The following is a 26,339-nucleotide window of genomic DNA, read 5'->3' on the forward strand; positions in this document are numbered from 1 at the left end:
AGAAATCTCGGATCTTATACTTAAAGGAATTGTAGTTAACACATGTGAAATATTGATTTCGGGCCGAGACTCGTGGATCAACAGGGCTCGATTTAAGCTGAGTCGCGAATATATGCAGAATATAGAGCAATCCTCCGGTCAAGTATACAAAAAAACGGACCTTATTGAAAGAATAAGTCTCTTTATCCACATATTTTCGAGGTTTTAAGCTCTCGAAGAACAGCTTTAAGCAGTTTTTGATATTTTGTTTAATTTTTTGTGAAAACGGTTTAGGAAATCATTGGTACGATTTTCCCGAATTTTGTGAAATTCTTTTATTTCAACTGGCTCGTTGGTCTAGGGGTATGATTTCCGCTTAGGGTGCGGGAGGTCCCGGGTTCAAATCCCGGACGAGCCCAAGTCTCTTAATTTTTTATAAGTGTATTTAAAATTTTTGTGGAAAAGGCATTTTAAGTTGACTATTAAATGTTGACTTAACCAGTTTTAAAAGATAGATAACTACATATGTTCGTACACAAGAATTGACCTATCGAATCATATGGACCTATCGTATCATGTCAGAGGGACTAAGTCTATCTTGAACCAAATCTAATCTTATATAACATGCGTGTTTACAAGTGTCTCTAGTAGAGGATTTGATTACAAAGATTTGACGATTAACCCTCATCTGGCTCGTTGGTCTAGGGGTATGATTTCCGCTTAGGGTGCGGGAGGTCCCGGGTTCAAATCCCGGACGAGCCCAAGTTGAATAGCTTTTTGTTTTAATTTTGGAATATTCTACTCGCAGGAATATAAAATTGTACTTACAGTCAAACTTCCCTATATCGAACGTCCCTATAACGAATTATCTTATAGACCGACAATATGAACTTTCCTTCAAAATGGCTCCCTTTTTAGCGAAGTTTCTATGTAGATTTCCAGCTACCAATTATATTACAATTTATATTACAAAATTTTAAGTTTACACAAAATCGAATACAAGCAAATAATACATAGTAATTGTTCAAACTTCCTCTGTTCCAGAAACTGCCAGAATCTAAAATTTTTTACTACGAACCCGATTTTTCCTTCGTTTTATATATAAAAAATAGTAAAAATTAGTAAATCCTCGCAGTTCTGGAAAAGACCAGATAAGTTCTGAAAACATAAAACATGTTAGTAAACTATGTAGGTTACTAATGGCCTGATTCTCTAAGACGATTCGAATTCAAATTCGTCCGAATTACTACCAAACTCCTGTTACCGTAGAATTTGTTGTTTGATTGAAAAAAATCAATCAAATTTTTTCAAAAAACAGACATTTGGTAATTGTTTGAACGAATTTGAATTCAAATCGTCTTAGTGAAGCAGGCCATAAAAAATTTCATCTCTATTTTTTTTGTGATTTTAGCATTTCATTTAAAATTGCAACCTTCTTTTAACATTTGAGATTACATTTGAAATTTGGATTTTTGCAATTACAATTCGATAGAAATAGGCAATTTATGCATTTATAATTTGAACTAAACTCAATTCTTGTTTGAATTTATTTGCAGTTTGAATTTTATTTATAATTAGAAATTCTAATAGAATAATACGAATTTAAAGTGTACGAATTAAAATTACAAATGGGGTAATTCGAATTACAAATTAAATAATTCAAATTTAAGTGAATTACAAGTGGAATTCTCGAATTACAATTGCAATGTTTCGAATAACAACTAGAAATCTCGAATTACAAATTAAATGCTTTGAATTACAACTAAAATGTTCCGAGTTACACCTGAAAAAGGTGTAAAATGATTCGACTAATAGATGAAACAAATTCCAATTATTAATGGAATAATTTGCTACCCGTGAAATGTTTCGATTTGTAACGAAAATTGTTATAAATTTTAATTATTCAAATTATATCTGAAAATTCAAAAATTGGAAAATTCACATTTTTAAATATACGACTGGCTCGTTGGTCTAGGGGTATGATTTCCGCTTAGGGTGCGGGAGGTCCCGGGTTCAAATCCCGGACGAGCCCAAGGTGGATACATTTTTTGCTTCATTATTTTGGAAAAATTGTATTTTGATATGAAAATATTTCCAATATATTGTTTCAATACTAAATGCCGAGTTTGGTAAAATAGGACCTTCATTAACCCTCAACCGGCTCGTTGGTCTAGGGGTATGATTTCCGCTTAGGGTGCGGGAGGTCCCGGGTTCAAATCCCGGACGAGCCCAAGATGTGCGATATTTTTTGGATTTATCCTTATATTAATGCAAGCTAGGAGAGGGGTTGCAGTAATATCCCAGCAAACCATATAAAATAATTTCGGAACGAAATGTCGAAGCGAAGTTGGATCGATTACGTTTCGAATTCGTATCGAAATTGGAAGAAAAACAATAAGATATTAGAAGAAAAATTTATTTCCGATATTTCGATTCGAATTTGGAGAGAAATGGGTGAACAAAATTCGAACATAAATAAGTCTGAATGGTATTGCGGAAAGTTCTTCAGCGGGACGTAGGGAATGAAATGGTTCCGAAGCATGTGTACTGCGCAAGCAGATAAGGCAGTGCATGGTGTGTTTGAGAGGCCAATCTGCGTTGACGGTGAATATCGTCGTCGTATGAAGCACGAGCTGTATCGGCCATACAACGACATCAGTATAGTTATAGTTAAACGTATCGAGATTCAAAGTTTGCGTTGGCTAGGCCATGTCATAACAATGAGCGATGCTAAAAAGGCATATAAATACGGGTCACATGACGGTATTCCAAATTGGAAAAGCAAAGCAACAAATAGAGAGGAATAGAAATATTTTCTTAGTTCGGTTTATTGGACAAATGTTCCGTAGGGAGGCCAACTAAGTAAGCTTTCGAAATAATTTAGACGTAACGGATGTGACATTGAAGATATACATTCATACTTTACGAAAATAAATTGAGTTTCGGGTTTTCAATGAGTTACCAACCAATAGCTTTTAATCACGATGTCCAAATTAATAGGCATTAAAATGGGTTTTTAACACAAAAAAGTGAACTTCTGCTGCATTCAATTCAATATGTGCTAACGTGAATGAAATATATAATTTGAAATTTTTTTCAATGTGCATTTCAATGCCATCGGTCTTGGAAGTTGGTAATTCAACACGAGAAATCGTGGCCACGCCCCCAACTGGCTCGTTGGTCTAGGGGTATGATTTCCGCTTAGGGTGCGGGAGGTCCCGGGTTCAAATCCCGGACGAGCCCAAGTCGTCAAATATTTTGGACGATGGTAGTTTTAGTCAGCAAGCACCTTCAAAGTGTGTTATTTATACAAAAATTCTTAAATTGTTTGGAAATTGAGTTTTCAAACTCCAAATCGTAAATCGTTTAAAGACTGAGTTTTAAAATGAAGTCAAACTAAAAATATTATTTTTGAGAGTTACAGTCATATAAATAAAGCCTCGGAACGCGGGCCTTCAGAGGTACATATGTATGTATGTATGTATGTGTGTATGTATTTCTGTAAGGAGTTTTTCTTTTCTCTCAGAAATCCCAATTCCTAATAACATCTTTGGAAACTGATTTTGAAAATATATCCAATACCAGAACGTCTCTTAATCTGTATAAACCATATTCAAAATAACTCTATCTTCAGCCAACCCTCACCTAATTATGCTATTTAAAAAAATTGAATGTAATTCTTAACCCTCAACCGGCTCGTTGGTCTAGGGGTATGATTTCCGCTTAGGGTGCGGGAGGTCCCGGGTTCAAATCCCGGACGAGCCCAAGCTACCAAATTAAAGGGTTCAATATTTTTAAGTTGAAATAAGATGTGAACCTTAATATTAGGTCTGTTCGATAACCTAAACATTTGTACAAGCTTTTACAAAATGGTGTTCGATAACAAACTTGTTCCGTAAAGCGGGGTACACACGATCAGTTTTGACTGTCGATTTTTCGGAAACAGACTTATCGTCGCAAACTGTCCAGCAACCACAAAATATTTTGTGGTTGCCTAATGACTGACAAAAATGAACGGCCACACTGGCAAGCAACCGATTATTTGAGCAAAACTGACAGCCAAAACTGATCGTGTGTACCCCACTTAAAAGAGAAATGAGAAGTGCTTGCAAGTACTTTTTACTTGCAAAGTTATCGAACAGATCTATTGTAAAGCAGCAACAAACAACAATAGGAGAAGGATTGAGTGGAGTTTTGGGTGGGTATGTAATGAATTAAATGTAAAATGTTCCCCATCTAGAAACATTATTCAATGATGAATGGTTCAAACGATATTGAAAGTTTCAATTCGAAACTGAAATATGGAAACAACATATTATCAGTGGATTTTGTCGAAAGCGCAATTTGGTTGTACCGAGGTCTACTATATAAGTTTACGGTCTAATAATAGCTTAGTTTCCGTACTTTTTAATAGTAAAAACTGTAAAAAATTATTCTCACACAAAAGTTTTTTGAAATAGTTCGGGAACGGAAAAATGGAAAAAGAAAACTGGAACAAATGTCAAAGAGGGCGTACCAGTCAATCAGACACCGGCAACCATGTTACTATTTTTTACATGCTCAAATTTGTCGAGTAAAAAGTTTTTAAAGAGGACGTAATTCAGCTCAATTTTTGTTTAAAGAGGAGTGAACATTTTACAACTTTTTTGTGTACAGGAACGGGTTTTCGGGTAAAATGTGTAAAAGTCGTAAAAATTGTAAAAACTGTTTAGTTCTGGAACAAAGCTAATGGAAACGTGAGTTGTGTAGTTTCGGAACAGACTAATTCATTTAGTTAATTTAGTTCCTGTCGAACACATAGTTCCTTTCATTTGTATAGTTCATCTCCTTCATTTAATTCTCGTTCGATATGCAGATTCTGCCACAGCTAAATAAACGTAAATTACATGCACGTTACATACCTGCAATTTGTTTGTTTTTTGAAAACGAAAAGAAGGATAAAATATAGAGATTCAGGGCCTGTTTCACTATGTCGAAAGAAAATGAATGCGAACGAAAAACACCTAAACTTAGCTTTTCATTGTAATATTGACTTTGTTTTTGCTTCGAAACAACTACAAAATTTGAAAATCATACACGAGTTAAGTAGTTTTTCTTTCGCTTTCATTTTCGTTCGACATAGTGAAACAGGCTGTCATTGAACAATGTACTTCGTTCTCGGAACTATTTTGAACAAAGGAATCACAAAGACCGATGAAAGATTCATTAAACTATTTCAATATCGGAACTATGGAACTAGTTCCTTTTGGGAAAATTAACTAGAAAGATCGATTCGCTACGCAAAAGCTGTGAAAGTTTTGTGTGAAAGTTTCAACGTGTTGCTTTAGAGTTACTTCGAAACGAGTTGAGATTTTTTAACAATTCAAAAAACAATTTCGTCGGCTGAAAAGTTGTCTTTTTGGTGGCATAGAAAATACTACTAATTGAGCATTGAAAATGGTGTACCTCAATAATCGATTAATAATTTCCAAATTGTTGCCTTTTTATTCCATTTTAGTAACCAGAATGGTGGAATAATTGGTTCCCTATCGTTTTCAGTAGTTTTGTCATTGATTCCGACAGAAAGAATGAAGTTCCTGGCGTAATTTTGACATGATCGTAATTAGTGTCCCTTTGTAGGCAATTCGGCTAGAAATTTCTAGTTTTTCAAGTTATTTTTCAACAAATGACTATGATAAATATACGAAAAAACTATTTAATGATATATGGAAAGTCCTGTATCAGGTAAGCTTGCCCCATATTAGGGTAGGCTTTAACGGCATTGCCATGATAGATGGACAAATCAGGGCTTAGAACAAAAGTTTTGCAATTTAAAAATATAGTTTTTAAAAGCATTGTTATCAATGTCTTGATAATGTTTACTTTTATAAAAACAAAGATTTCGACACCCTTTGTTGCCATTCAATCCCAAACAATAATACTTCTTACGAAGCGTTTTGATAGCGACGAAGTTATCACCGATTATATTTTTTATTTCGTTTTGCATAATTTTCCGTGACATCCACTGTACATCCACCGATTAAGATACATACCTTCAAAACATTGGTTTTGAATATCTTCTGGCGACAAAAATCTTTGACCACGCTTTTTTTCTTCATGTTCGGGAATAAAAATAAGTCATTTGAGGCCATGTCGAAGACTGCAGGTAAACAAATTGTGGTATACCGCTCATAACTAACCGTTCTAAGTTGCTTTAGCGGAATAGTCACCACATGACCAGTATTTATGTACCGAATAGTCTGATTTTCTAATAGAGTGAATGTCTTGGTGAGGTTGGCGTATGTAGAATAGAGAGATAAATAGGGATATATTTCTAATACCGTCCACTTGATAATGATAAACATGTGGTAGGCAGACCGTTTTCATGTAACAGGTCGTTTGAAAAAATGAGATAAGACATTCCCTTGCTACATGTGGCATGTTTGAATTAGATTGCGGTATGTAATCTATGCTGCAGATTGATAACCATGTGTAGCGAATTTGCTTGCCACATGTGAGATAGCGAACTGTGTTTATGACCTCTCCATAACATTGTGTGGCAGATGCATCCGTACACAGACAGGTTTGCCGAAGAATCAGGCGACCATTTCGCAGTCAAAAATCTAAAAAGCGTAGTCGACTTTTGTCTGGAGGGAAAATCGCATAATCGATTATCTTGTGATCGATTTTCGAGTTTGCCCTAGAGCTGGCAAAAAATCGATGGCACTATCGGTAATATCGGTTATCTTTTAAAAAATCGTTATCGACAGATATTTTTGCTACCGATATTATCGGATTAAACCCCCTAAGCTAAAATTCATTGAAATAAATAGATATTTCGCGGTTTTTTGGTTTTGTGAATGTGAGAAATTAAGTCCGTAGTAAGACGCACAAATTTTTTTAGAAATGTAAAATGTATTTTTGTGTATTTTTATTAAAGAAAATCAATTGTTTTCTTCTTCTTTATATTTCTGTGAAGTACTTGTGCAAAATATCAACAAAAGTATAGACAAATTAACGATAATATCGATAGCAATCGATTTTTTGAAATGAAATATCGAAAATATCTAATGTTGGGAATATTTGTTTGTATGATATGATGCCTTTATCTTGGTTTTTGTGTGTATGTATACCAACAATGAGACTTTTGTTTTTATTTGTTTCTGTTTTGTTTCATTCTTCTATCTTCATTGTGCTTTGAGGTTTGGTGTTATACCGGAGTTTGTTATGGTGTTTAATTATTCCTTATGTTGTGGTGGGTGCTTGTGGCTTTTTGTTTGTCTTTGTTGCCAGCCAATGCAGCAAACCATGTATTGTGTTCATCAATGATTGCAATATTATACGCGACATTTATATCCAAGTTATGTGAAAAGTGTATATGAGAAGTATATACACTCAAATCAAAAATTTCTGGGCTGGTTTTCTGGGTTGACAATACTTTTTGTAAACAAAATTAGATTATGATAGTTCCTACAATCGGTATTGTTAACGATTTTTACAATATTGCGGAAATTCGAAAGTTGTTTTTGTTTTCTATGTTTGGAACAAAAGATGGTATTTTTGGATTTGGATTACAATGTTTGAACAAAACAACTACATTTTTGGAACCAAAACAAATATTTTTGTTCCAACAAATGCGACAAATATTTTTTCTCTGCGTGTACATATCCCTAAAACGTAGTAAAATGTAATAATCGGTATTCCGATTATTCGGTTTTCGTGAAAAGCTTAAAACTGGATTAGTCGATTATTTGAGAGTGTTCTAAAAGCCGACTTTCGATTATTCGTTAACCGCCGAAAACCGATTATAATCGACCATTTTCGTTGATGCGATCCGTAGTGTATACATATTTGTATGAAAAGTACCGTCGATTACGCGGACAATAGTCAACTACGACTAATAGTAGACCACGATTAATAGTCGACTACGAATAGACTATTATTACATCCTTTTGGTAGTTAAATGTTGGTCGTTATCGGACAGATAACCCTGTTTTTATTCATACAAGTTTGCTTTAAGTTTGTCAGATAAATCAAAAGGAACTTTGTGTTCCTTTTAAAACTTAAACTGCGCCCGAGAAAAAGTTGTCAGCAAATGCAAATCAACCAATCAGATTGGAGAGAACCTTAAGTGGTTAATAATCGATTAACCGAAATCGATTTTACGTATCCCTAGATTCGAAGTGCTTCTTCCTTGAACAAATTTCGTTGGATTTGGCTTGTCTTCGAAGCTCTGCACAATTGATAGCTGTTTTGTTTTGGGTTCATGCGCATAGATCCACGATTCGTCACCCGTGACGATCTTATACATGTCTTCTGTCTTTCAACATTTCTTTGTATCGATCGACACAAGCCTTTTTTGGTCAATTTGTGCTGGATCCAATGAGAACAAACTTTTTTTTTGCGGCCAGGTGTTCCAGCAATGTCGAATGTAAGCTGGTTGAAGAAATGCCCAAGGATGCCACTATCTCAGGGTATGTCACACGATCACGACGATCTTGCATTATCAGTACACGCAGGGCATGTTTTCTGGCACACTGACCGCTTTTGGACGACCATTACGATCTTCGTCTATAGTCATTGTCCACTTGAAATGATAGAGAGACCAAGATAAGTTCTTCGCATTGCCATGTTAAAGCTGGTCCGTGCCATTTCTTGGTATCTTTCGTTTCCTACGTCATTCGCGATTGCGATTGATGTAATTCTTGGCAATTATTTTTTTCCTAAAAAATTTGATTAACTTGGGCTCGTCCGGGATTTGAACCCGGGACCTCCCGCACCCTAAGCGGAAATCATACCCCTAGACCAACGAGCCAGATGAGGGTTAATTGTAACATCTTTTTAATTAAGTCCTATGCTGGAGCAGCTTATAAAAACGCATGCTATACCATAGTAGATTTGCTTCTAGTCCCTCTGATATAATCCGATAGGTACAGTTCCCAGTTCTTATGTAGTTATCCATCTTTTAAACTAAGTCAACTAAAAAAGTTTTCTACAAAAATTTTACATAAGCTTCATAAAAAAATTAACTGACTTGGGCTCGTCCGGGATTTGAACCCGGGACCTCCCGCACCCTAAGCGGAAATCATACCCCTAGACCAACGAGCCAGGCGAGGGAATGAAAAAGCTATAGCTTCGTTCCCGTACTTTTTAATAGTAAAACTCGTAAAAGAGAGAACTGCAAAAAATTTGTTGTCACACACAAGTTTTTTGAAATAGTTCGGGAACGGAAAAATGGAAAATACGTCAAAAAAACTGGAACAAATGTCAAAGTCGGCGTATCAGCCAATCAGACGCCGGCAACCATGTTACTATTTTTTTACTCGCCCAAATTTGTCGTGTAAAAAGTTTTTAAAGAGAGCGTCATTCAGCGCCATGTTTGTTTAAAGAGAAGTGAACATTTTACAACTTTTTTGTGTACGGGAACGGTCTTTGGAGTAAAATGTGTAAAAGTCGTAAAAATTGTAAAAACTTTTTAGTTCTGGAACACAGCTTATATTTATAAAAACAAGTAAAAAAGTATCAGTCGGCTTTGCCGACAGAGATATACCCTCAGCCTGTGTATATTGAAACAATTTTTTTCCAAAATACTATGTATTTAGGGGGATTTAAAAATGTTGGGCGTTTGAACCGATAAAAATTTTGATTGGGATTAAAGATCAAAAGTTTTACGGAAGTGATACTAAAAGGAATGTATCGACATTGACCGTTATGGAAGTGGATCTCCAGCCACAACATATGGTGCTATAGGGGGTTTTTACACTCTTCGGGCTGTTTGCTCAAGAAGTATGGACTTACCCCTAAAAAAACGTTTACCATCGTAATTGAGGGAGCGAATGCAAGTTGTTTCAACAAAAATCAAAGTGATTCGATATCAGGTCTTAAAGTGAACTTATCCGAAATTTTGTGTGGGAGGTACCGGATGGAGTGGACAAATATAGTCTATATTTGAACCTGATCTATATCTGGTAGATATATTAGGATGTGTAAAGTATAGACCAATTCGGCCATTCCCTTCAAGAGTTACCGTACGAACAATTTTTCCGAACTTTTTTGAACTTTTGTGGGGGAAGTACCTGAAGGAGTGGACCGATATGGCTTATCTTCAAACTTAAACTATGTTTGGACAAAATATTACTAAGGCAAAATTTTGAACCGAATCGGCAGATCCGTTCGAGAGATATCTTACGCTCCAACCACTACACACGGTGTCATAGGGGTTTTCTGCACCTTTCAGGCTATTTTTTCAGGAAGTATGGACTTGCCCCTGATGAAATTTGTACCGTCGTATGGAGGGCAGTGAATACAACTTGCTAAAACAAAAATCAAAGCGATTCGAGAGATGGTCCTAAACTGAACTGTTCCGAAATTTAGTGTGGGAGGTACCCGAAGGAGTGGACCAATTGAGTCCATATTGGAACCTCATTTAAGTCTGGTACACATTTCACGATGGGCAAAGTATGAATCAAATCGGTTACTCCCTTCAAGAGTTATCGTGTGCACAAATTTTCCGAACATTTGTGGGGGAGGTACCGGAAGGAGTGGACCGATATAGCCCATCTTCGAACTTAAACTAAGTTTGGGTAAAATATTACGAAAGCCGAAATTTGAACCGAATCGGTTTATCCGTTCGAGAGTTATCGTGCGCTCCAGCCAGCCAGACAGACAGACAGACGGACGGACATTGCTCAATCGACTCCAAATTGTCTGAAACACATTTCGTCCAAACATACTTGGGGTCTAAAACCATTATTTCGATGAGGCACATTTTGCCCGTATGAAAGTGTATATACCCTTCATAGCCTAAAGGCTGAGGGTATAAATATTAAAAATAAATTTAATTTATGTTAGGGGAAAAAAATCATTGCGTCGCTCTTCTGCATATCAATGAACTGATTGCGAAGGGCAAATGCATTTGTTGAATACCAAAACTGGTATGTATGGTAGTGGTGATCTGCACAGACTCGACACATAAACTAGTTTTCCGTAATGTGAATGCTTAAATTTTGGGCCTATTTCCATTTCCTCTATTTCAAATTGAAACTTCAATATCGTTTATTTAAACCAATAATTGAATTAGCAACTCCAATTGTTTAGTTGCTTATCCATGTCTTATTTCTATTAAAATAAACCCTTTAATTTGGTAGCTTGGGCTCGTCCGGGATTTGAACCCGGGACCTCCCGCACCCTAAGCGGAAATCATACCCCTAGACCAACGAGCCAGGTGAGAGAACCGACAAGCAATTTCTATAAAAAAATTATACACAAATTTTATTTTTGAGTGTTGGTGAAAAGAAATCATTGCGATACTCTGCTGCATATTAATGAAGTGATCGTAGTGAAGGGCATTGGTTGAATACCAAAACTGCTATGCATGCTTATTTTACTGATCGGTATTGCAGTCTATTGTTAAATGCGTAAACTATAAACTAGTTTTTCTTGTTGTTGTGGAGAATGCTTAATTTTGTGCTCGTTTTCGTTTTCAGTTTTTAAACTTTCAATATCGTTTGGATCATTATTAAATAGCCAGCATAATAGATAGATGGGGAACATTTTATTTTAATTCATTTACTTACCCAAAACTCCACTCAATTCTTCATTCTTTTTTTTTTTTGCTTTACAACACTAAGTTCATATCTTATTTCAACCTAAAATATTGAACCCTTAATTTGGTAGCTTTGGGCTCGTCCGGGATTTGAACCCGGGACCTCCCGCACCCTAAGCGGAAATCATACCCCTAGACCAACGAGCCAGTAACATGATATTGTTTTAAAATAACATAAATATATACTTTTTTAAATTTCAAAATTGAAATTCAAAATTGTGTAGTGATTAAAATAAAACAGTGTGTTTAATGATAAGAAGACAACTCTTTCTTTTGTTTTAAAGGCATACAAACACTATTCTTTTTTTAATTGAAACATTTGTTTTAGATAACAATACGACAAAATGTCTTTAAAATAAAAATAAGTTTGTGATGTTAGAACAAATGTCTTATCACTTTTTTTAACATGGAAGCAGAAAAAATATCTCCCAACCCAAGTGACAAATGATGCTGATACACAGTGTGGGCCACACAAGTAGCACACTCAAGTGAGATACTTAATTTTATCTTAATAAATAAAAAAGTATTAGTCGGCTTTACCGACAGAGATACAGTGGGTGTCACTGAAAATTATGCAACATGAAATAACAAATGTGATCGTTGATAACTTCGAAACGAGAAGAGATTTTTTTAACGATTCAAAATTTAATTTTGTAGACTGAAAAGTTGTCTTCAAGATGGCATAGAAAAATATTTCGTTTACAGTACCGGCCTGTATAAGCCAGGCTTACCCCATATTAGACTAGCCTTTAGGAACATTATTAATAATGCCATGACCATGTTTGCTTTTATAAGAACAAAAAAATCAACATACGTTTTTGCTATTCAAACTTTAATCAAATTGGAAGATATACACCCCGTTTCATGCCAATAGCAAATTTCAAATTTCTTTTTGTTACTTCAGTTTAGTCAATATCCGGGGAATAACCTCGGGAAAGTTTATATATCTTGGTTTGTAATTTATGAAGTATCTTTCAACAAAAAGTTTGTTAAAATGTTTGCTTAGATTTTGTATAAGACTTCGTCTACCTCGGCACCGACATAAACACAACAAACAACATAAGTAGTGAAATATGAAGAATTGGATTGGCCTAATGCCACGATCAGTAAAAGAAGTAACTGATACCTGTAAGAAGGTCGAAAGAGAATCTGCTAAAGTAGGTCTGACGGTAAACGGCGACAACAACAAGTTAATTGTGTCAACGAGCTATGCATCAATTGAACTCGGTGGAATTTGTTCCTATAATTTTGAGATAGTAAAGAGATTGCCTATATCGGCAAAGTATTTCATATCAAATATTTGTATCGTTATGAGTGTTAATCCATTTATTTTTGTTTTAAATATGCGATGATCTTAACAGAATTATATATTTTTATTGATAGAATGCATATTAAAATGCATTATCACTATAATTAAAAACATGAAACTTAAAGTTATTTTCTTTAACGGTTATATATTATAATAATATATATATATAAACCTAACTCTAATTTAATGACAATTAGTTGTCTAGGAATACATTTTCATTCATAAATTCCGAATAATCCTCCTCGATTTCATACATATTATCTATGTTTTCAGACGTTGTTTTTTCGACAATATGTTCACAGCACAATAATTCTTGAACTTGTGGAGGCAATGCCAATCGTTTCCTTAAGTTCGCTCGGGTATCTAAATACATTGATGAAATTAAGGCATCTGATGTATCAAGAGCTCTACAAAAAACATCGGTGAGATTATCACTTCAACTAGTTTTGAGAGCATAGCGCAACCGATCACTTTTGTAGATTTTATTTCTACATTCGGCTGCGTCTTCTCCAAAATAACCAACAGGAAGGCATGTGTTCTGTAATATTTGTTTTGAATGAGCCAACACTTTATGGACTGTTGGAGTTAGTGGTAACCAGGGGTATAACTTTTGATAGTATCGTCCTGTTTCAAAACAATCTTTTTCAAATTTATCTTTGCCAATTTGAAATTGACATGACAAACATGTTAATATTATTTTTAAGCGAAATATTATTTCTACATCCACGTCTGCCATTTAGAGAATATCTCATATTCCCTAAATGCTCTTCGAGCGGTATTGCCGTCATTAGATGTGCCACATCCACCAGTTTTTGGAATGCCAACTCGGAGACTTAGTTCTTTCCAAAATTTGTATTGAATTTCTTTTTTCCTGTTCTTTATAGCCTCTTTATCTTCAATCAGTCTTATTTGCCATTTTTTATCTCCATTTTATACCCCAAATGGAGAACAAATTCAAATAAGCGAATCCAGCAATGTAGTGGACTTATTCCATACTTTAAATGTACTTCAATGGGTTGAAACTTTACACTATTATAGTTTGCAACCTTAGGAAAATCCGTCTGAGTACAGTGGCATATTGGAAATTTTTGAGTGGAGTTCGTGTCAGCTAACACATTTAAAACTTTTCCGTCAATAACGGTCAAGCACATCTTAAACTTTATTTCCACCATTTTTCCCGGTTCAACTTCAATGCTTAATTTTTTAACCCCTGATTTTGTTTATTCAAATTAGCAGCTTCTTGTTTTATAATTTCTTTAGTTTCAACAGTGAACTCTATTTTTATTGGCCTACAATATCTTGTAGACCGAGGAAAGCGATTATTCCAAAGAATGGTTCCAGAATCGGTTATGAGTCTTAAGGGAATCATTGTAGTGGCCAAAAAACTTGAATCCGCATTATGTGATGTAACGGCATCATGAAACGATTGCTTATATTGTGATTGTCCGGAACTGCTGTCAAACCCATAACTACAAACCAGTTCTGTTGGGTGGAAATTTACAGGTATTGAATTTATTATGTCTTTTTGCTTTTCTACAATTTTTGTTGCTGTATGATTTACAAGACTTTGCATAGAAACCTTTGCACACATGTCATCCACAAGAACACCATCTGGTCTACATTTATTTTTCATTGCTAATATATTTTTGTAAGGTGGAAAAATATTACAATTTCTCTGGCAGCTTTCGTTTCGAATGACGCAATATTGCCTCTTCGTAAAATGAATCTCAAGGAAAAATGCAAGTCCCTTTTCGTCTGACATTACAACAGGTGTCAGTACTTTCGCAAAGCTTTCTAATCTTTGACGGTCTGGTTGGGCTTGCAATTGATTCCTTCAGAACAAGTCAATATGATTATTTTTTCGCGCTGAAGTTGATGCGGCTTGTACCAGTAAATTAGTATCATTTTGTTGTGATATACATACATTTGTGGCTTGTCTTCTTTTGCTGCGTTGGGATTTTTCACAGAATGGAATTTGTTGTCGCCCGTTCTTTTGTTTAATATTTTCTATTGCATTTCTATGTCACTTCTAATATCGGGTTTCCACATTCATTTGGATATCTAAGTTATTATTCAATGTAAGCCATTCAGAAAATTTGTGGGTCGATTCCGTATTGCGAGGCAAGTCGTGTCGCGTTGCCAAATGCAATTTTTCGATTCCGTACGGCAATATTCGCCTGACGCCGTCAAATTAGCTGTCGCCGTACATTTTTTATTAACGAATAAAAACGAAAAATTGAAACGTAAGTAACATTTTCATTTATTTTAAGTGAATTTATTTAATATTATATACGTTTTTAGTGTTTCAGTACTTATAATGGTGAAAATTACTACAAGACAGCAATTTGAAATGCTGGTTGAAAAAATGGAAGCCCACCCAAACGTAGCTCGTGGAGTCAGACTTTTTGGCGAAACTAAAGCCACTTTTGATGAGGTGTGGAAGGATGTTGCGGAGCAATTAAATTGTTGTGGTCCACCAACTCGTACACCAGATGAATGGCACAGAGTGTGGACTCATTTTAAATCCAAACTAAAGAAAAAAATGTCTCAAAATAAGAAGAACATTACAGCTACAGGAGGTGGACCATCACAAGAAATATCTTTGTCGTCAATGGAGCAAGCGGTAGCAGACTTACTACAACTTAATATGGTTTCAAATCCTGCAGGTTCAATCTACTGAATTGAAGAGACATGGGAAATTGGACAATCTGCTGAAGTGGAAATGAAAGACCTCAAAATGACCAAAAAATCCACATTCTTAAGCAGCAAACCGCAACTCAAAACGAACTTTTAAAGTTAAAGGTTAAAGTCATTGCCATGGGATTTTTGAAAGCTTCCTTCTGCAAAAAATCTTGAAGCAGCACACACTTTAAGGAGTGGCTGTATTGCTGTTGATTTGTGAGTTTTTTTAAAGTAATTTTTAATGCCTCTACTATATAAATAACAGCGTCTTTTGGAAGCCGAAAATATGCTTTAAACATAAAAAATTAACAATTATTTTGATGAATGTTGGAAACCAAACATACTCGCAATACTGATGGAAATTCTAAAGGATTCGATTTGTCTCTTAAGTGTCGCTTGATAGATGCTACGTTAACTATATTTTCTTCACTGTCATCAAAAAATAGTTCCACTGAGATTATCATTTTAGAAAACTAACTTTTGTGTACAACTTGCTCTGATATTTTTTCTGATTTATTCAAATCAAAACAAAAAACGCTCCGCTACATCAACGATAACTTGTTATCGAGGATTATATTATATCGCTTTAAGTAGTGCATTTTTTAAATTTGGTCACAGAGACGATAGACGACGAGGCATGACTCGCCTCGCAATACGGAATCGACCTATTGTTAAGTATACGGGATTTAAAGCCAAATATTTATTGTATGTTTCTGAAACATCCTTGTATCCACTTTTTTTCTTTGAAAAACTCAAGCAATAGATTCCTTGTTTGGCCTTCTTTGTTTTGTACCAGCCAAATATTAAACATTTCTGAATTTGATATACTAATGTATCATGAAAAAATTATGCTTCATTTATCGCAACGAATCGCAACTTGAAATTATTTTTTTTATGAAAGTATACACATCAAAGTAATTTTGATTTTTTTTTTAACACCGACCAGTAGCGACCAAAATTATTTCGGTCCAGAACAATTTTAAAATTGAAAAAAAGGTTATAATTTAAGAGGGTTGCAGAAAGATGTGGATAACTTTGTTCTTATACCGATTTTTTCTTCGGTTCTTTTTGGAAAATGAATCTACTTACTTTCATCTTTCTTCTCCATATTTGAGTTTTGCCCTTTCAATATTTCTTATTACGATTTTTTAATAAATTAATTGTCACAAAATACTGCACACTCAACTCTATTAATAACACACTAAACAAATCTCAACTTTGACAACTTCTTGCCTAACGGTATATGCAAATTTGGAATAAACAATCTTTGTTATTGTTATTTTGGAGAGTTTACTTAAAAAAAAAAACAAAAGAAGAATGTCAAAAAATTGACTTTTGGCCAAAGAATTCCGCTTCGAGACCAGTTTGCACCACCATAAACACAAACAAGTAAGAACGTCGTTATGTTCGGCCGGACCGAAACAATTAGTTTCCTTTCGTTTATGAAGAAGACTAAATACCAAATGTTAGCAATTTCGATAAAACAATGTGGCTAACCTTCAAAATACAGAAAATCGGGAGGTACCGTTCTATGGGGGCTATATGAAGGCCTGGAACTATACAGACAAAATTCTAGGGGAAAGTTTTGTACCCCCAACGAAGACTAAGTACCAAATTTCAGCCATTTCGGTGAGATAATCAAACTACAACCTTCAAAATACTGGAATTCGGGAGGTACCGTTCTATGGGGGTTATATGAAGGCGTAAACCTATACAGACAAAATTCTAGGGGAAAGTTTTATACCCCAACAAAGACTAAGTACCAAATTTCAGCCATTTCGGTGAGATAATCAGCTACAACCTTAAAAATACTGGAATTCGGGAGGTACCGTTCTATGGGGACTATATGAAGGCGTGGGCCTATACAGACAAATTTCTGGGGGAAAGTTTTATACCCCCAACGAAGACTTAGTACCAAATGTCAGCCATTTCGGTGAGATAATGAAGCAACAACCTTCAAAATACTGGAATTCTGGAGGTACCGTTCTATGGGGGCTATATGAAGGCGAGGACCTATACAGACAAATTTATGGGAGACAATTTTATACCGCAAATGAAGAATAAATACCAAATTTCATTTCGGTCGAATATTAAGGCCACAACCTTCAAAATACTGGAAATCGGGAGGTACCGTTCAAAGAGGGCTAATATGAAGACATGGACCTATACCAAAAAAATTCAGATGGAAAGTTTATACACCCAAACGAAGACTAAGTACAAATTCCAGCCATTTCGGAGAGGCAGTGCTTTGAAAGAAAAATTCTTCGATAGATACAACTGTTGCGTTGGCTAGGCCACCTCATAAGAACGAGCGATTATGAACCCGCTAAAAACACATATAATTCGGTCCACATGGCGGTTAAGACAGAAATGAGTGGCCAAGGCTTAGATGGAGCAAATCAAGAAAACACGGTATGCCAAATTGAACCAGTAAGGAAAGGATCAAAGTCGGGCGAGGCCGACTTTATGATACCCTACACCACTGTGAATATGTAAAATATATATGGGAGCTATATCTAAATCAGAACCGATTTCGATAGAGCTTGGCAAACTTATTTCTATACCAAATTCCGTCACACATTGCAAATTTCATAAAAATTGGACAGATATAGGATATTTTGTGCATCAAATGTTTCAAATCGGCCTAAAATATATATGTGAGCTATATCTAAATCTGGAACGGTTTCGATATAATTTGGCACATTTATTTCTAGACCGAATTTAATCACACATTCCAAATTTCATCGAAATCGGACATATACGGCGTGTTTGATGCAGCAAATAAGTGAAATCGGCCGCAAATATATATGGGAGCTATATCGAAATCTGGACCGATTTCGATATAAGTTGACAAATTTCTTTCCAGACCGACTTCAGTAACACATTCCCCACATTCCATTTCATCGAAATCGGACATATATATAGCGTGTTTGGTGCAGCAAATAAGTGAAATCGGCCAAAAATATATATGGGAGCTATATTCAAATCTGAACCGATTATCACCAAAAGCAATAGCGTAATTCCTATGGCTAAAAAATTATATCACCCAATTTTCAGAGTCGAACAATAAATGCAACCTGTAAGTTGCGTACGGATCGACTCAGAAAGTGACTCTATATCCCCAAAAGGAACTATGGGCCTATCACGTTTCCTTATCCATGTTTCATACAAATGCACAAAGACATAAGACCCCTTACCACAGTGTGGTGTAGGGTATAACTAGCAAAGTAACAAATAGAGCGGAATGGAAATCTTTTCTTAGTTCGGCTTTTGAGACAAAAGTTCTGTATAGAGGCAACGTTTAACCCAAATCCCACAATAAAAATAAAACAGTATTTTTTTTTTGTTTAACAATTAACTTTATTCATGTTTTGTTTTTATAATAAAAATGTATTAATAAAATGTTGACGATTTTTTATATGTTTTGGTTTTTATAAATATATGTATATATTTTTTTCAATATGTATAGGGGGTTTTTTAAAACTATTTTTAAAGGGGGGTAAATTAATATGTAATTATTTCAATGGTTAACAAAACAAAAAATATATATATTATTTTATATGTATGTATATGGTAGATGTGGGTTATAATATATGTTTGTTATAATCATATGGGTAATTTTTATTAAAATAAAGTAATAATAATAATTTTAAAGACAAAAAACAACATTAAAAATATTTAATATTTATAATTAAAAGAAAGAATTTGTTAAAAATATGCATATGATATTAACTCTTTTTTCATAAAATGTATTTTAAAGAATTACAATTTATTTGAAAAAAAAAAACATAAAACGTTTTTAATTTGTATTCAATTTTTTATTTATACTCAAATAACAACAATGAATTATTAACGATTTTCTTTTCATTCTTAGACCAATTAAAGATTTTTTTTAGTTTCTTTATAAATAAGTATTTCAGTAACAACAAAAAAATGTTATAAAGTAAATATATTTTCATACGATATAAGTAGGCACATGGAAGTGGAAATAAGTTTATTTTTTCTTCTTCATTTTGATTATTTTTGGCATTTTGATATGAAAAAATTGTTTTTGTTTCCGTTTATTTATTATGATTTATTTTTAGCATTTAATGCTGGGATATTTGTTTGAATAGATTAAATATTAACAAAACTATAACAACAAAAACATAAAGTGACAAAACGTGATTAATACAGTAAGAGCTGGATAAATAAACAAGTGGATTATATTAGATTTTTTTTTGGAAATTAGTCACTATTTACTTGAGAATTTTTAGAAACAATAATTTTGCTCTTTTGCAAATCATTTTTGATTTCTTTGATTAAAAAATTTCTTTTCTAAACATCTAATTATTTGAAACTATAAATTTCCAAAGAAATTGAATATTTGCCTAATTTTTTTTACAAAAAATAATTCAAACAAAATATTTGCTCATATTTTAACAAAATTTATTTCATTTTAAGATGTTGAATCTTAAACAAAAATATTGTATTTATCGTTATAAATTAATAATTTAAAAAACAAAACAAAATATTGATAATGATGTAGATAATGATATATTGGGGGTAACTTCATAATCATATTAGAAAATCGAAGGCACCTCTTAGTTATTTTAGAGATAAAAAGCTATTTGTTTTTTTTCTAAAGAAACTGCTTTCAGTAGTTTTGCAAAGCTTAAACAGCCAGGAGGGAGAGAGATGGATATATATTAAGTTGTCACACTGGTGGTCAGTGTCTTGTGTAATAATATAAAGTGGTGAAAAGCTTTTCCGTAGGGCAATAACTTAAGGCCTCTATACGTTACGTGTATCATTTATCTATTTTTGGATATGTCCATTGGTGTTCCCCACATGTTTATGCGGGGAATAATTGAAGGTCTTAAAGCTTTAAGAAAATTAAAAATGTTCAACTCAAAAAAAGAGGCATTGAAGAAGGAGAACTGTATGGAACTCAAATTAATTGTAAGCTTCAAAAAGAAACTTTATATGGGTTTAGAATGAAACGAAACATTTTATGGATTTCTAAATACATTGAGTAGGCCATTTTAAAGTCTAAAATTTTAATTTTAAATAATGGAAGAAAGAGCTTAATTTCACATATACCGAATATAATATACAATACCTTACACAAAATTTCAATTTTTCTTTATGTATTGCCAATTATTTTATTATGACACATTCAATATTTTTTATTCTCAAACCAACTTCTAATAATGAACATAGTAATCATCGTTTCATAAAGAAAAAAACGGTTATGTCAACATGAATGGAAAACATATTAACAAATATTGGTACTTTGGCATTCACAGAAATTATCGAAAGTTAAGGAATTGTATAAGAAGGTTATATATTCGAAGATCAAATGTTGCAAAGATGTAAATTGCATTATTATTGGTTTGGTAAGGAAGAAAAATAAAAACAGATTTTCAATCAATATACACATGTATCACGATCTGTTATTTTTTCAGATGAAATTGGTGATAAAATTAATATTTTTAGATTCACTTTGGCAGAGATTGTGATTAAGCTGAATTATTTTACGACAATAGAGATAAAACTAATATTGAATGTGATAATGACACATATCTATTTTTTGGAAAGAAAAACATATGAACAAATATTGGTCCATTGGAATTCATAAAAAATTTGGAGAGTTAAGAAAGATTACTATCGGAAGTTCAAATTTTGCAAAGAAGTAAATTGCATTATTATTGGCAACTGGCAAAACAGATCAAGAATATCACAACACATAAGTTCAACGGAATTATTTCCCAATATTCCCCACTAGAAGCAACTCGATCTAGGGACGCTTAGTTTCATGAATTTTTTCAATGAAATCACTGACGTTTCGGAAGTCAGCCTTTCTAAATGTTTACTGGCCCAACACAATACCTAATAACCGATTCTAGAAGTTGTTGACTCAACAAAAACCAATCTGTCTAATCTGTCACTGAACGGAAATGGTAGCGTTGGATAAGGTCATACACTCAGTGCTATAACAAGACAACCCATTGAAAGGAATCAGAAGGGATATCGAAGAAGGGGACGCCCAGCACACACCTGGAAGCGGCAAATCGAAAAAGATGTTGAAAGAATCGGTGCTACCTGGAGCAAAATAAGCATAATAGCATCGGATAAAAATAGATTTAAGAATTTTGTTGTGGCCCTATGCTCCTTATAATAATAAATAATTGCGAGCTCTATTTTTCAGTTCTACAGAGGGGCATACAGGCATTATATAACATCGAGTTAGAATTTTATGCTGATTAAATTCATCGGTACATAATAAGGGACGACCGAGCCAAATTTGATATAGGTTGTCTTCTAGCCTTTTCCCGAAATTATTTAACCCAAACGCCGCTTGAGCAACGTACACGTAGGTCGGTCAATTCTGAGTGGTATACCACAATTATGTCTTCGAAGAAATTCGAAAAACGAACAAGAAAAAACGAATTATTGTGCACCCAGACAATGTCAGCTCTCACACATCGATTCAAACCAGTGCCATTTTGACCGGACAAAACGCGAAATTGACGATTTATCCTCCGTACAGCCCTAACATGGTACCCAATGACATCATTTTGTTACCGCACATGAAGAAAAAAGTCGCGGTCAACGATTTTCCACGCCAGAAGATGCTGTTGAAGCGTTCAAAAGCTATGTATGTTTTCGGAGTGGAAAAAGTACTTCGACAATATAAGTATAATGCTGGAGAATACTTTAGAAAACAATAAAACTATTTTTGATTATACATATTAATTATTAAGTCGGGAACTTTTCTAGTAGCCCTCGTTGTGAAGTGTTTTCTCTCAAAAGTTGAATTCAACAACAACTCTATTTTGGCCGAAAATTCGTCAATATGTCAAAATGTTTTTTTACGCCCCTTTAGAGGGACTTCTATAAATAGAAGACCCCTTTAGGTGGACTTCTATAAATAGAAGACCCTTTAGGGGGACTTCTATGAACAGAAGACCCCTTTAGGAATACTTCTATCCATAGAAGACCCCTTTAGAGGTACTTCTATCCATAGAAGACCATTTTAGAGGTACTTCTATCCATAGAAGATCCCTTTAGGAGGACTTCTATAAGTAGAAGATCCCTTTAGGAGGACTTCTATAAGTAGAACACCCCTTTAGGAGGACTTCTATAAATAGAAGACCCCTTTAGGAGGACTTCTATAAATAGAAGACCCCTTTACGAGGACTTCTATAAATAGAAGACCCCTTTACGGGGACTTCTATAAATAGAAGACCCCTTTAGGTGGACTTCAATAAATAGAAGACAATTTATTCACAATAACAAAAAATTTTACAGATTGAAACCAATCAGCTGGCCGTTTTACGCCACATTATAATTTCATCATGGTTAAATTTGACTAACTCAAAAACAATTCACTCACACAATAAGAGCGCTGAAATGTGCATTTCTGTTGCCCCTGGCTGATCCATGCCCTGATTTACATTAGCAAATTTGACTTGCGACAGTTTTAGTTGTCTCCACCGTTTAAATTTGCTTCTTGTGTTCATATCAAAAACAAACTATTTTTCAGCAAGTTTTATTTTTAAAAATAATGACAACTACGAAAAATGTAACAGGAATTGGCAATATTTATCCAATTACCTAACCCTTCCCCACGCGCATATACTTGCCTATGCCTGATTCACATCCCACATTAATTTTGTTGTTGGGTAATATAAAGGACCCTTCATTTAATTTTCAAAAAGCTTTCACCACACTAGAAATATACTGACCACAAGTTATTTATTAAAGAGCTTTTAGAGCTTTCTACTATAAAAAGCTAAAAACATTTGTACAGCCGTTAAATGTCATGCTCTAAACTTTGGGACAAGAATAACGCCATGTTTACATTACAGATATTTGGGGGGTTAATCTTGTTTATGAGGATTTATTTGACTTTTGCGCTATGGAATTGACATTTGAAACCCGGTGGGCTTATTAAATCCGGTTAAGTGTTAAATCCAGTGAATTTTCTAAATTCGGTTATATGTTAGAGGCTTCTTCATATTTTAAATCCCTTTCATCTCCCAAACTGTTCACAATTAAAGCAATGCAAAACTAAAAAAATAAAAAAGTTATACCTTTGCTTGACAAATTCAAGTTCCAGCTGAATGGTGATGAGCGTTTCATCACTCCTTTGTTAAATTTCCAATTCAAAACGTTTTGATGGTGATGAATTGCGTTTGGAAGCTTTGGATGTTGATGTTGTCTTCGTGGCAACTGGTGTAGAAGAGGTGCTGCTAACTGTTGCTGGGGGTGTTGATGATTGTGCTGCTGATTGTTGTTGTTGCTGGTGACGTTTGGAATTGCTTGTGCCTGTTGTGTTGTTGCTGGTGCTGATTGTGGTGATGTTGGTGCTGGCGGTGCTAATAGTGTTCAGCTCAACGTCCCTTCCATTTAAGGGAGGGGGTGAGCTACTAATACGGGATCGTTTTGTTTTCATTGTCATCGTATCCGTATCATGACATAGAGTGTTATGGTGGTGATGTTGCTGTTGTTGCAAATGATGTTGTTGATGAAATTCAGATGGTTGCTGTTCGTTGAAGGCGTTCGCATTGTTGTTGTTGTGTGGTGTTGTTCTTGTTGTGTTTTTTATTGATTTAAAGGTGTATTTTGGCTGATATTGAGACTGGTGTCGTTGTTGCTGCTTTTTATCATCATCATTGTCATTATCAATTATTTTGGCTTTTGTTGGTGTTGTTGTTGTTTTTTGTATAATATCTGCAAAACTGTTTAAATTTATTGCACATTTTTCAGCAATTTTGACATTTTTTGTTGCCATAGATGTTAATATTGTTTTATTAATATTATTGTTGTTATTATTATTACAAATAGTGTTGTCTGTAATTGATGGTGTTGTAGTTGTTGTTGGTGAAGTTGGTGTTGCTGTATTATTATGTGGCCTTTTATGTTCCATATTTAATAGATAATTTAAATTTAAATTAATTGTATTATTAGCACTAAAATTCTTTGGTAATTCCACTGGGTTTAGTACAGATGATTTTAATGTTGTTGGTGCTGGTTGTTGTTGTTTGGATTTAAATATTGTTGCGGTTTTTTGATTAAGGTTTTCTTTAATCGCTTCTCCTTCTTCATTTTGTCCTGCTGCTGCTGGTTTATTATCCTTAATTTGAAATGTTTTTATTGAACGATACATTGGCCTTCCATTTGGTGATTTCACCACTGATGTTAGGGCCGCCTGGTTTATGGGCGTCGGTTTTACCATCGCCGCCTTGGTTTCAATGCTGCCACTGTGAGAAGGAGCCAGCATCAAAATTTGCTGTTGTTGGTTCTTTTGTGGATGCTGTCGTGTATTTTTACTTGTATTCAATTTCTTTTGATTACTCAACGTTTTCAAATTTCTACCAAATGTTGTTTTGGTGGTGGCTGGTGTTGTTGTTGTAGTGGTTGATGTTGTTTTTAAACCTATACCGCGCCAGGAATGATTTTTGTAGAGGAGAAGTGATGGTGGGAGGTTGGTTGGTAGTTGTTGTGTGGGGAATATAAAAAAAATGAAATAAGTTAGTCGTGTTGATATGTCCATAATTTTTAATAATACATTTTAAACCATAAACCATAAAAAATATACATAAAAGTTTACGAGGCAATATAATTCCGCAACCAAGAACATAAAGTGTTAATATGTGTGTATAAGAAATATTAGTAAAAGTTTAGTTCCTTAAAAATTGTTTATAAGTACAAATGTGTACTGAAAAGTAAAGTGTTGATATTTTTGGCCAAACAATAGGTTTGTTTTATATGCTAAGGTCTTCAAAATACCTTAAATGGTGAGATACCGTTATATAGAACATATTTTCAAAAACATCTATTCTTAGAAAACCTCATTAGGGGGACTTCTCTCCATAGAGGACTCCTTGTAGGAGGACTTATATCCGCAGAAGACCCCTTTAGGTGTACTTTTATACATAGAAGACCCCTTCAAGGGAGCTCCTATGCATAGAAGACCCCCTTTGGGGAAATTCTATACATAGAAGACCCCTTCAGGGGCACTTCTATACATAGAAGACCCCTTCAGGGGAACTTCTATACATACAAGACCTCCTTATGGGGGCTATCATACATAGAAGACCTCATTAGGGGGGCTTGTATACATAGAACTCCCAATTAGGGGGGCTTCTATACATAGAAGACCCGTTTAGGGGGGCTTCTATACATAGAAGACCCGTTTAGGGGGCTTCTATACATAGAAGACCCGTTTAGGGGGGCTTCTATACATAGAAGACCCGTTTAGGGGGGCTTCTATACATAGAAGACCCCTTTATGAGGGCTTCTATACATAGAAGACCCCTTTATGAAGACCCCTTTAGGAGGGCTTCTATACATAGTAGACACCTTCAGGGGGCTTCTATACATAGAAGACCCGTTTACGGGGGCTTCTATACATAGAAGACCCGCTTACGGTGACTTCTATACATAGAAGACCCCTTTAGGGGGATTTTCTATAAATACAAGACCCCTTTTGGGGGATTTTCTATAAATACAAGACCCCTTTAGGGGGACTTCTATAAATAGAAGACTCCTTTAGGGGGACTTTTATAAATAGAAGACCCCTTTAGGGGGACTTCTATAAATAGAAGACCCCTTTTGGGGGACTTCTATAAATAGAAGACCCCTTTAGGTGGACTTCTATAAATAGAAGACTTTTATACATAGAAGGCCCCTTTAGGGGGACTTCTATACATAGAAGACTCCTTTAGGGGGACTTCTATACATTAGAGTTGTTAAATATAGTGAACTAGTTCAGTACCATAGTTCGTTTGCGTATGA

General features: G+C 34.5%; 1 protein-coding gene and 11 non-coding genes across 16 annotated transcripts in view; 6 read left to right on the forward strand and 6 right to left on the reverse strand.

Annotated features, from left to right (window-relative positions):
* Window positions 1-325: 325 nt before the first annotated feature.
* TRNAP-AGG (transfer RNA proline (anticodon AGG)) lies at window positions 326-397 on the forward strand. Its single transcript has one exon. It is a non-coding gene; the product is annotated as a tRNA-Pro (tRNA).
* A 272-nt stretch (window positions 398-669) lies between these two features.
* TRNAP-AGG (transfer RNA proline (anticodon AGG)) lies at window positions 670-741 on the forward strand. Its single transcript has one exon. It is a non-coding gene; the product is annotated as a tRNA-Pro (tRNA).
* A 1,198-nt stretch (window positions 742-1,939) lies between these two features.
* TRNAP-AGG (transfer RNA proline (anticodon AGG)) lies at window positions 1,940-2,011 on the forward strand. Its single transcript has one exon. It is a non-coding gene; the product is annotated as a tRNA-Pro (tRNA).
* A 127-nt stretch (window positions 2,012-2,138) lies between these two features.
* TRNAP-AGG (transfer RNA proline (anticodon AGG)) lies at window positions 2,139-2,210 on the forward strand. Its single transcript has one exon. It is a non-coding gene; the product is annotated as a tRNA-Pro (tRNA).
* A 940-nt stretch (window positions 2,211-3,150) lies between these two features.
* TRNAP-AGG (transfer RNA proline (anticodon AGG)) lies at window positions 3,151-3,222 on the forward strand. Its single transcript has one exon. It is a non-coding gene; the product is annotated as a tRNA-Pro (tRNA).
* A 450-nt stretch (window positions 3,223-3,672) lies between these two features.
* TRNAP-AGG (transfer RNA proline (anticodon AGG)) lies at window positions 3,673-3,744 on the forward strand. The gene has a single exon. It is a non-coding gene; the product is annotated as a tRNA-Pro (tRNA).
* A 4,957-nt stretch (window positions 3,745-8,701) lies between these two features.
* On the reverse strand, window positions 8,702-8,773 carry TRNAP-AGG (transfer RNA proline (anticodon AGG)). The gene has a single exon. It is a non-coding gene; the product is annotated as a tRNA-Pro (tRNA).
* A 221-nt stretch (window positions 8,774-8,994) lies between these two features.
* Window positions 8,995-9,066, reverse strand: TRNAP-AGG (transfer RNA proline (anticodon AGG)). The gene has a single exon. It is a non-coding gene; the product is annotated as a tRNA-Pro (tRNA).
* Window positions 9,067-11,108: 2,042 nt separating this feature from the next.
* On the reverse strand, window positions 11,109-11,180 carry TRNAP-AGG (transfer RNA proline (anticodon AGG)). Its single transcript has one exon. It is a non-coding gene; the product is annotated as a tRNA-Pro (tRNA).
* Window positions 11,181-11,638: 458 nt separating this feature from the next.
* Window positions 11,639-11,710, reverse strand: TRNAP-AGG (transfer RNA proline (anticodon AGG)). Its single transcript has one exon. It is a non-coding gene; the product is annotated as a tRNA-Pro (tRNA).
* An 8,057-nt stretch (window positions 11,711-19,767) lies between these two features.
* Window positions 19,768-26,339, reverse strand: part of osp (myosin phosphatase Rho interacting protein outspread) — a 442,634-nt gene continuing 436,062 nt past the window's right edge. For 4 of the 5 annotated variants that reach the window (XM_073967645.1, XM_073967641.1, XM_073967642.1 and 1 more), the window contains one exon: window positions 19,768-24,977. In XM_073967645.1, the coding sequence (XP_073823746.1) occupies window positions 24,972-24,977 (6 nt within the window). In that variant the 3' untranslated portion in view covers window positions 19,768-24,971. The remainder of the gene's footprint in view (window positions 24,978-26,339) is intronic. The other variant, XM_073967644.1, reaches the window with a different exon arrangement.
* LOC141395530 (small nucleolar RNA SNORA11) lies at window positions 25,735-25,860 on the reverse strand. The gene has a single exon (XR_012410661.1). It is a non-coding gene; the product is annotated as a small nucleolar RNA SNORA11 (small nucleolar RNA).

Source organism: Musca autumnalis, unplaced genomic scaffold (genome assembly GCF_047663935.1).
Source record: "Musca autumnalis isolate F117 unplaced genomic scaffold, ASM4766393v1 scaffold_2, whole genome shotgun sequence".
Lineage (NCBI taxonomy): Eukaryota > Metazoa > Arthropoda > Insecta > Diptera > Muscidae > Musca > Musca autumnalis.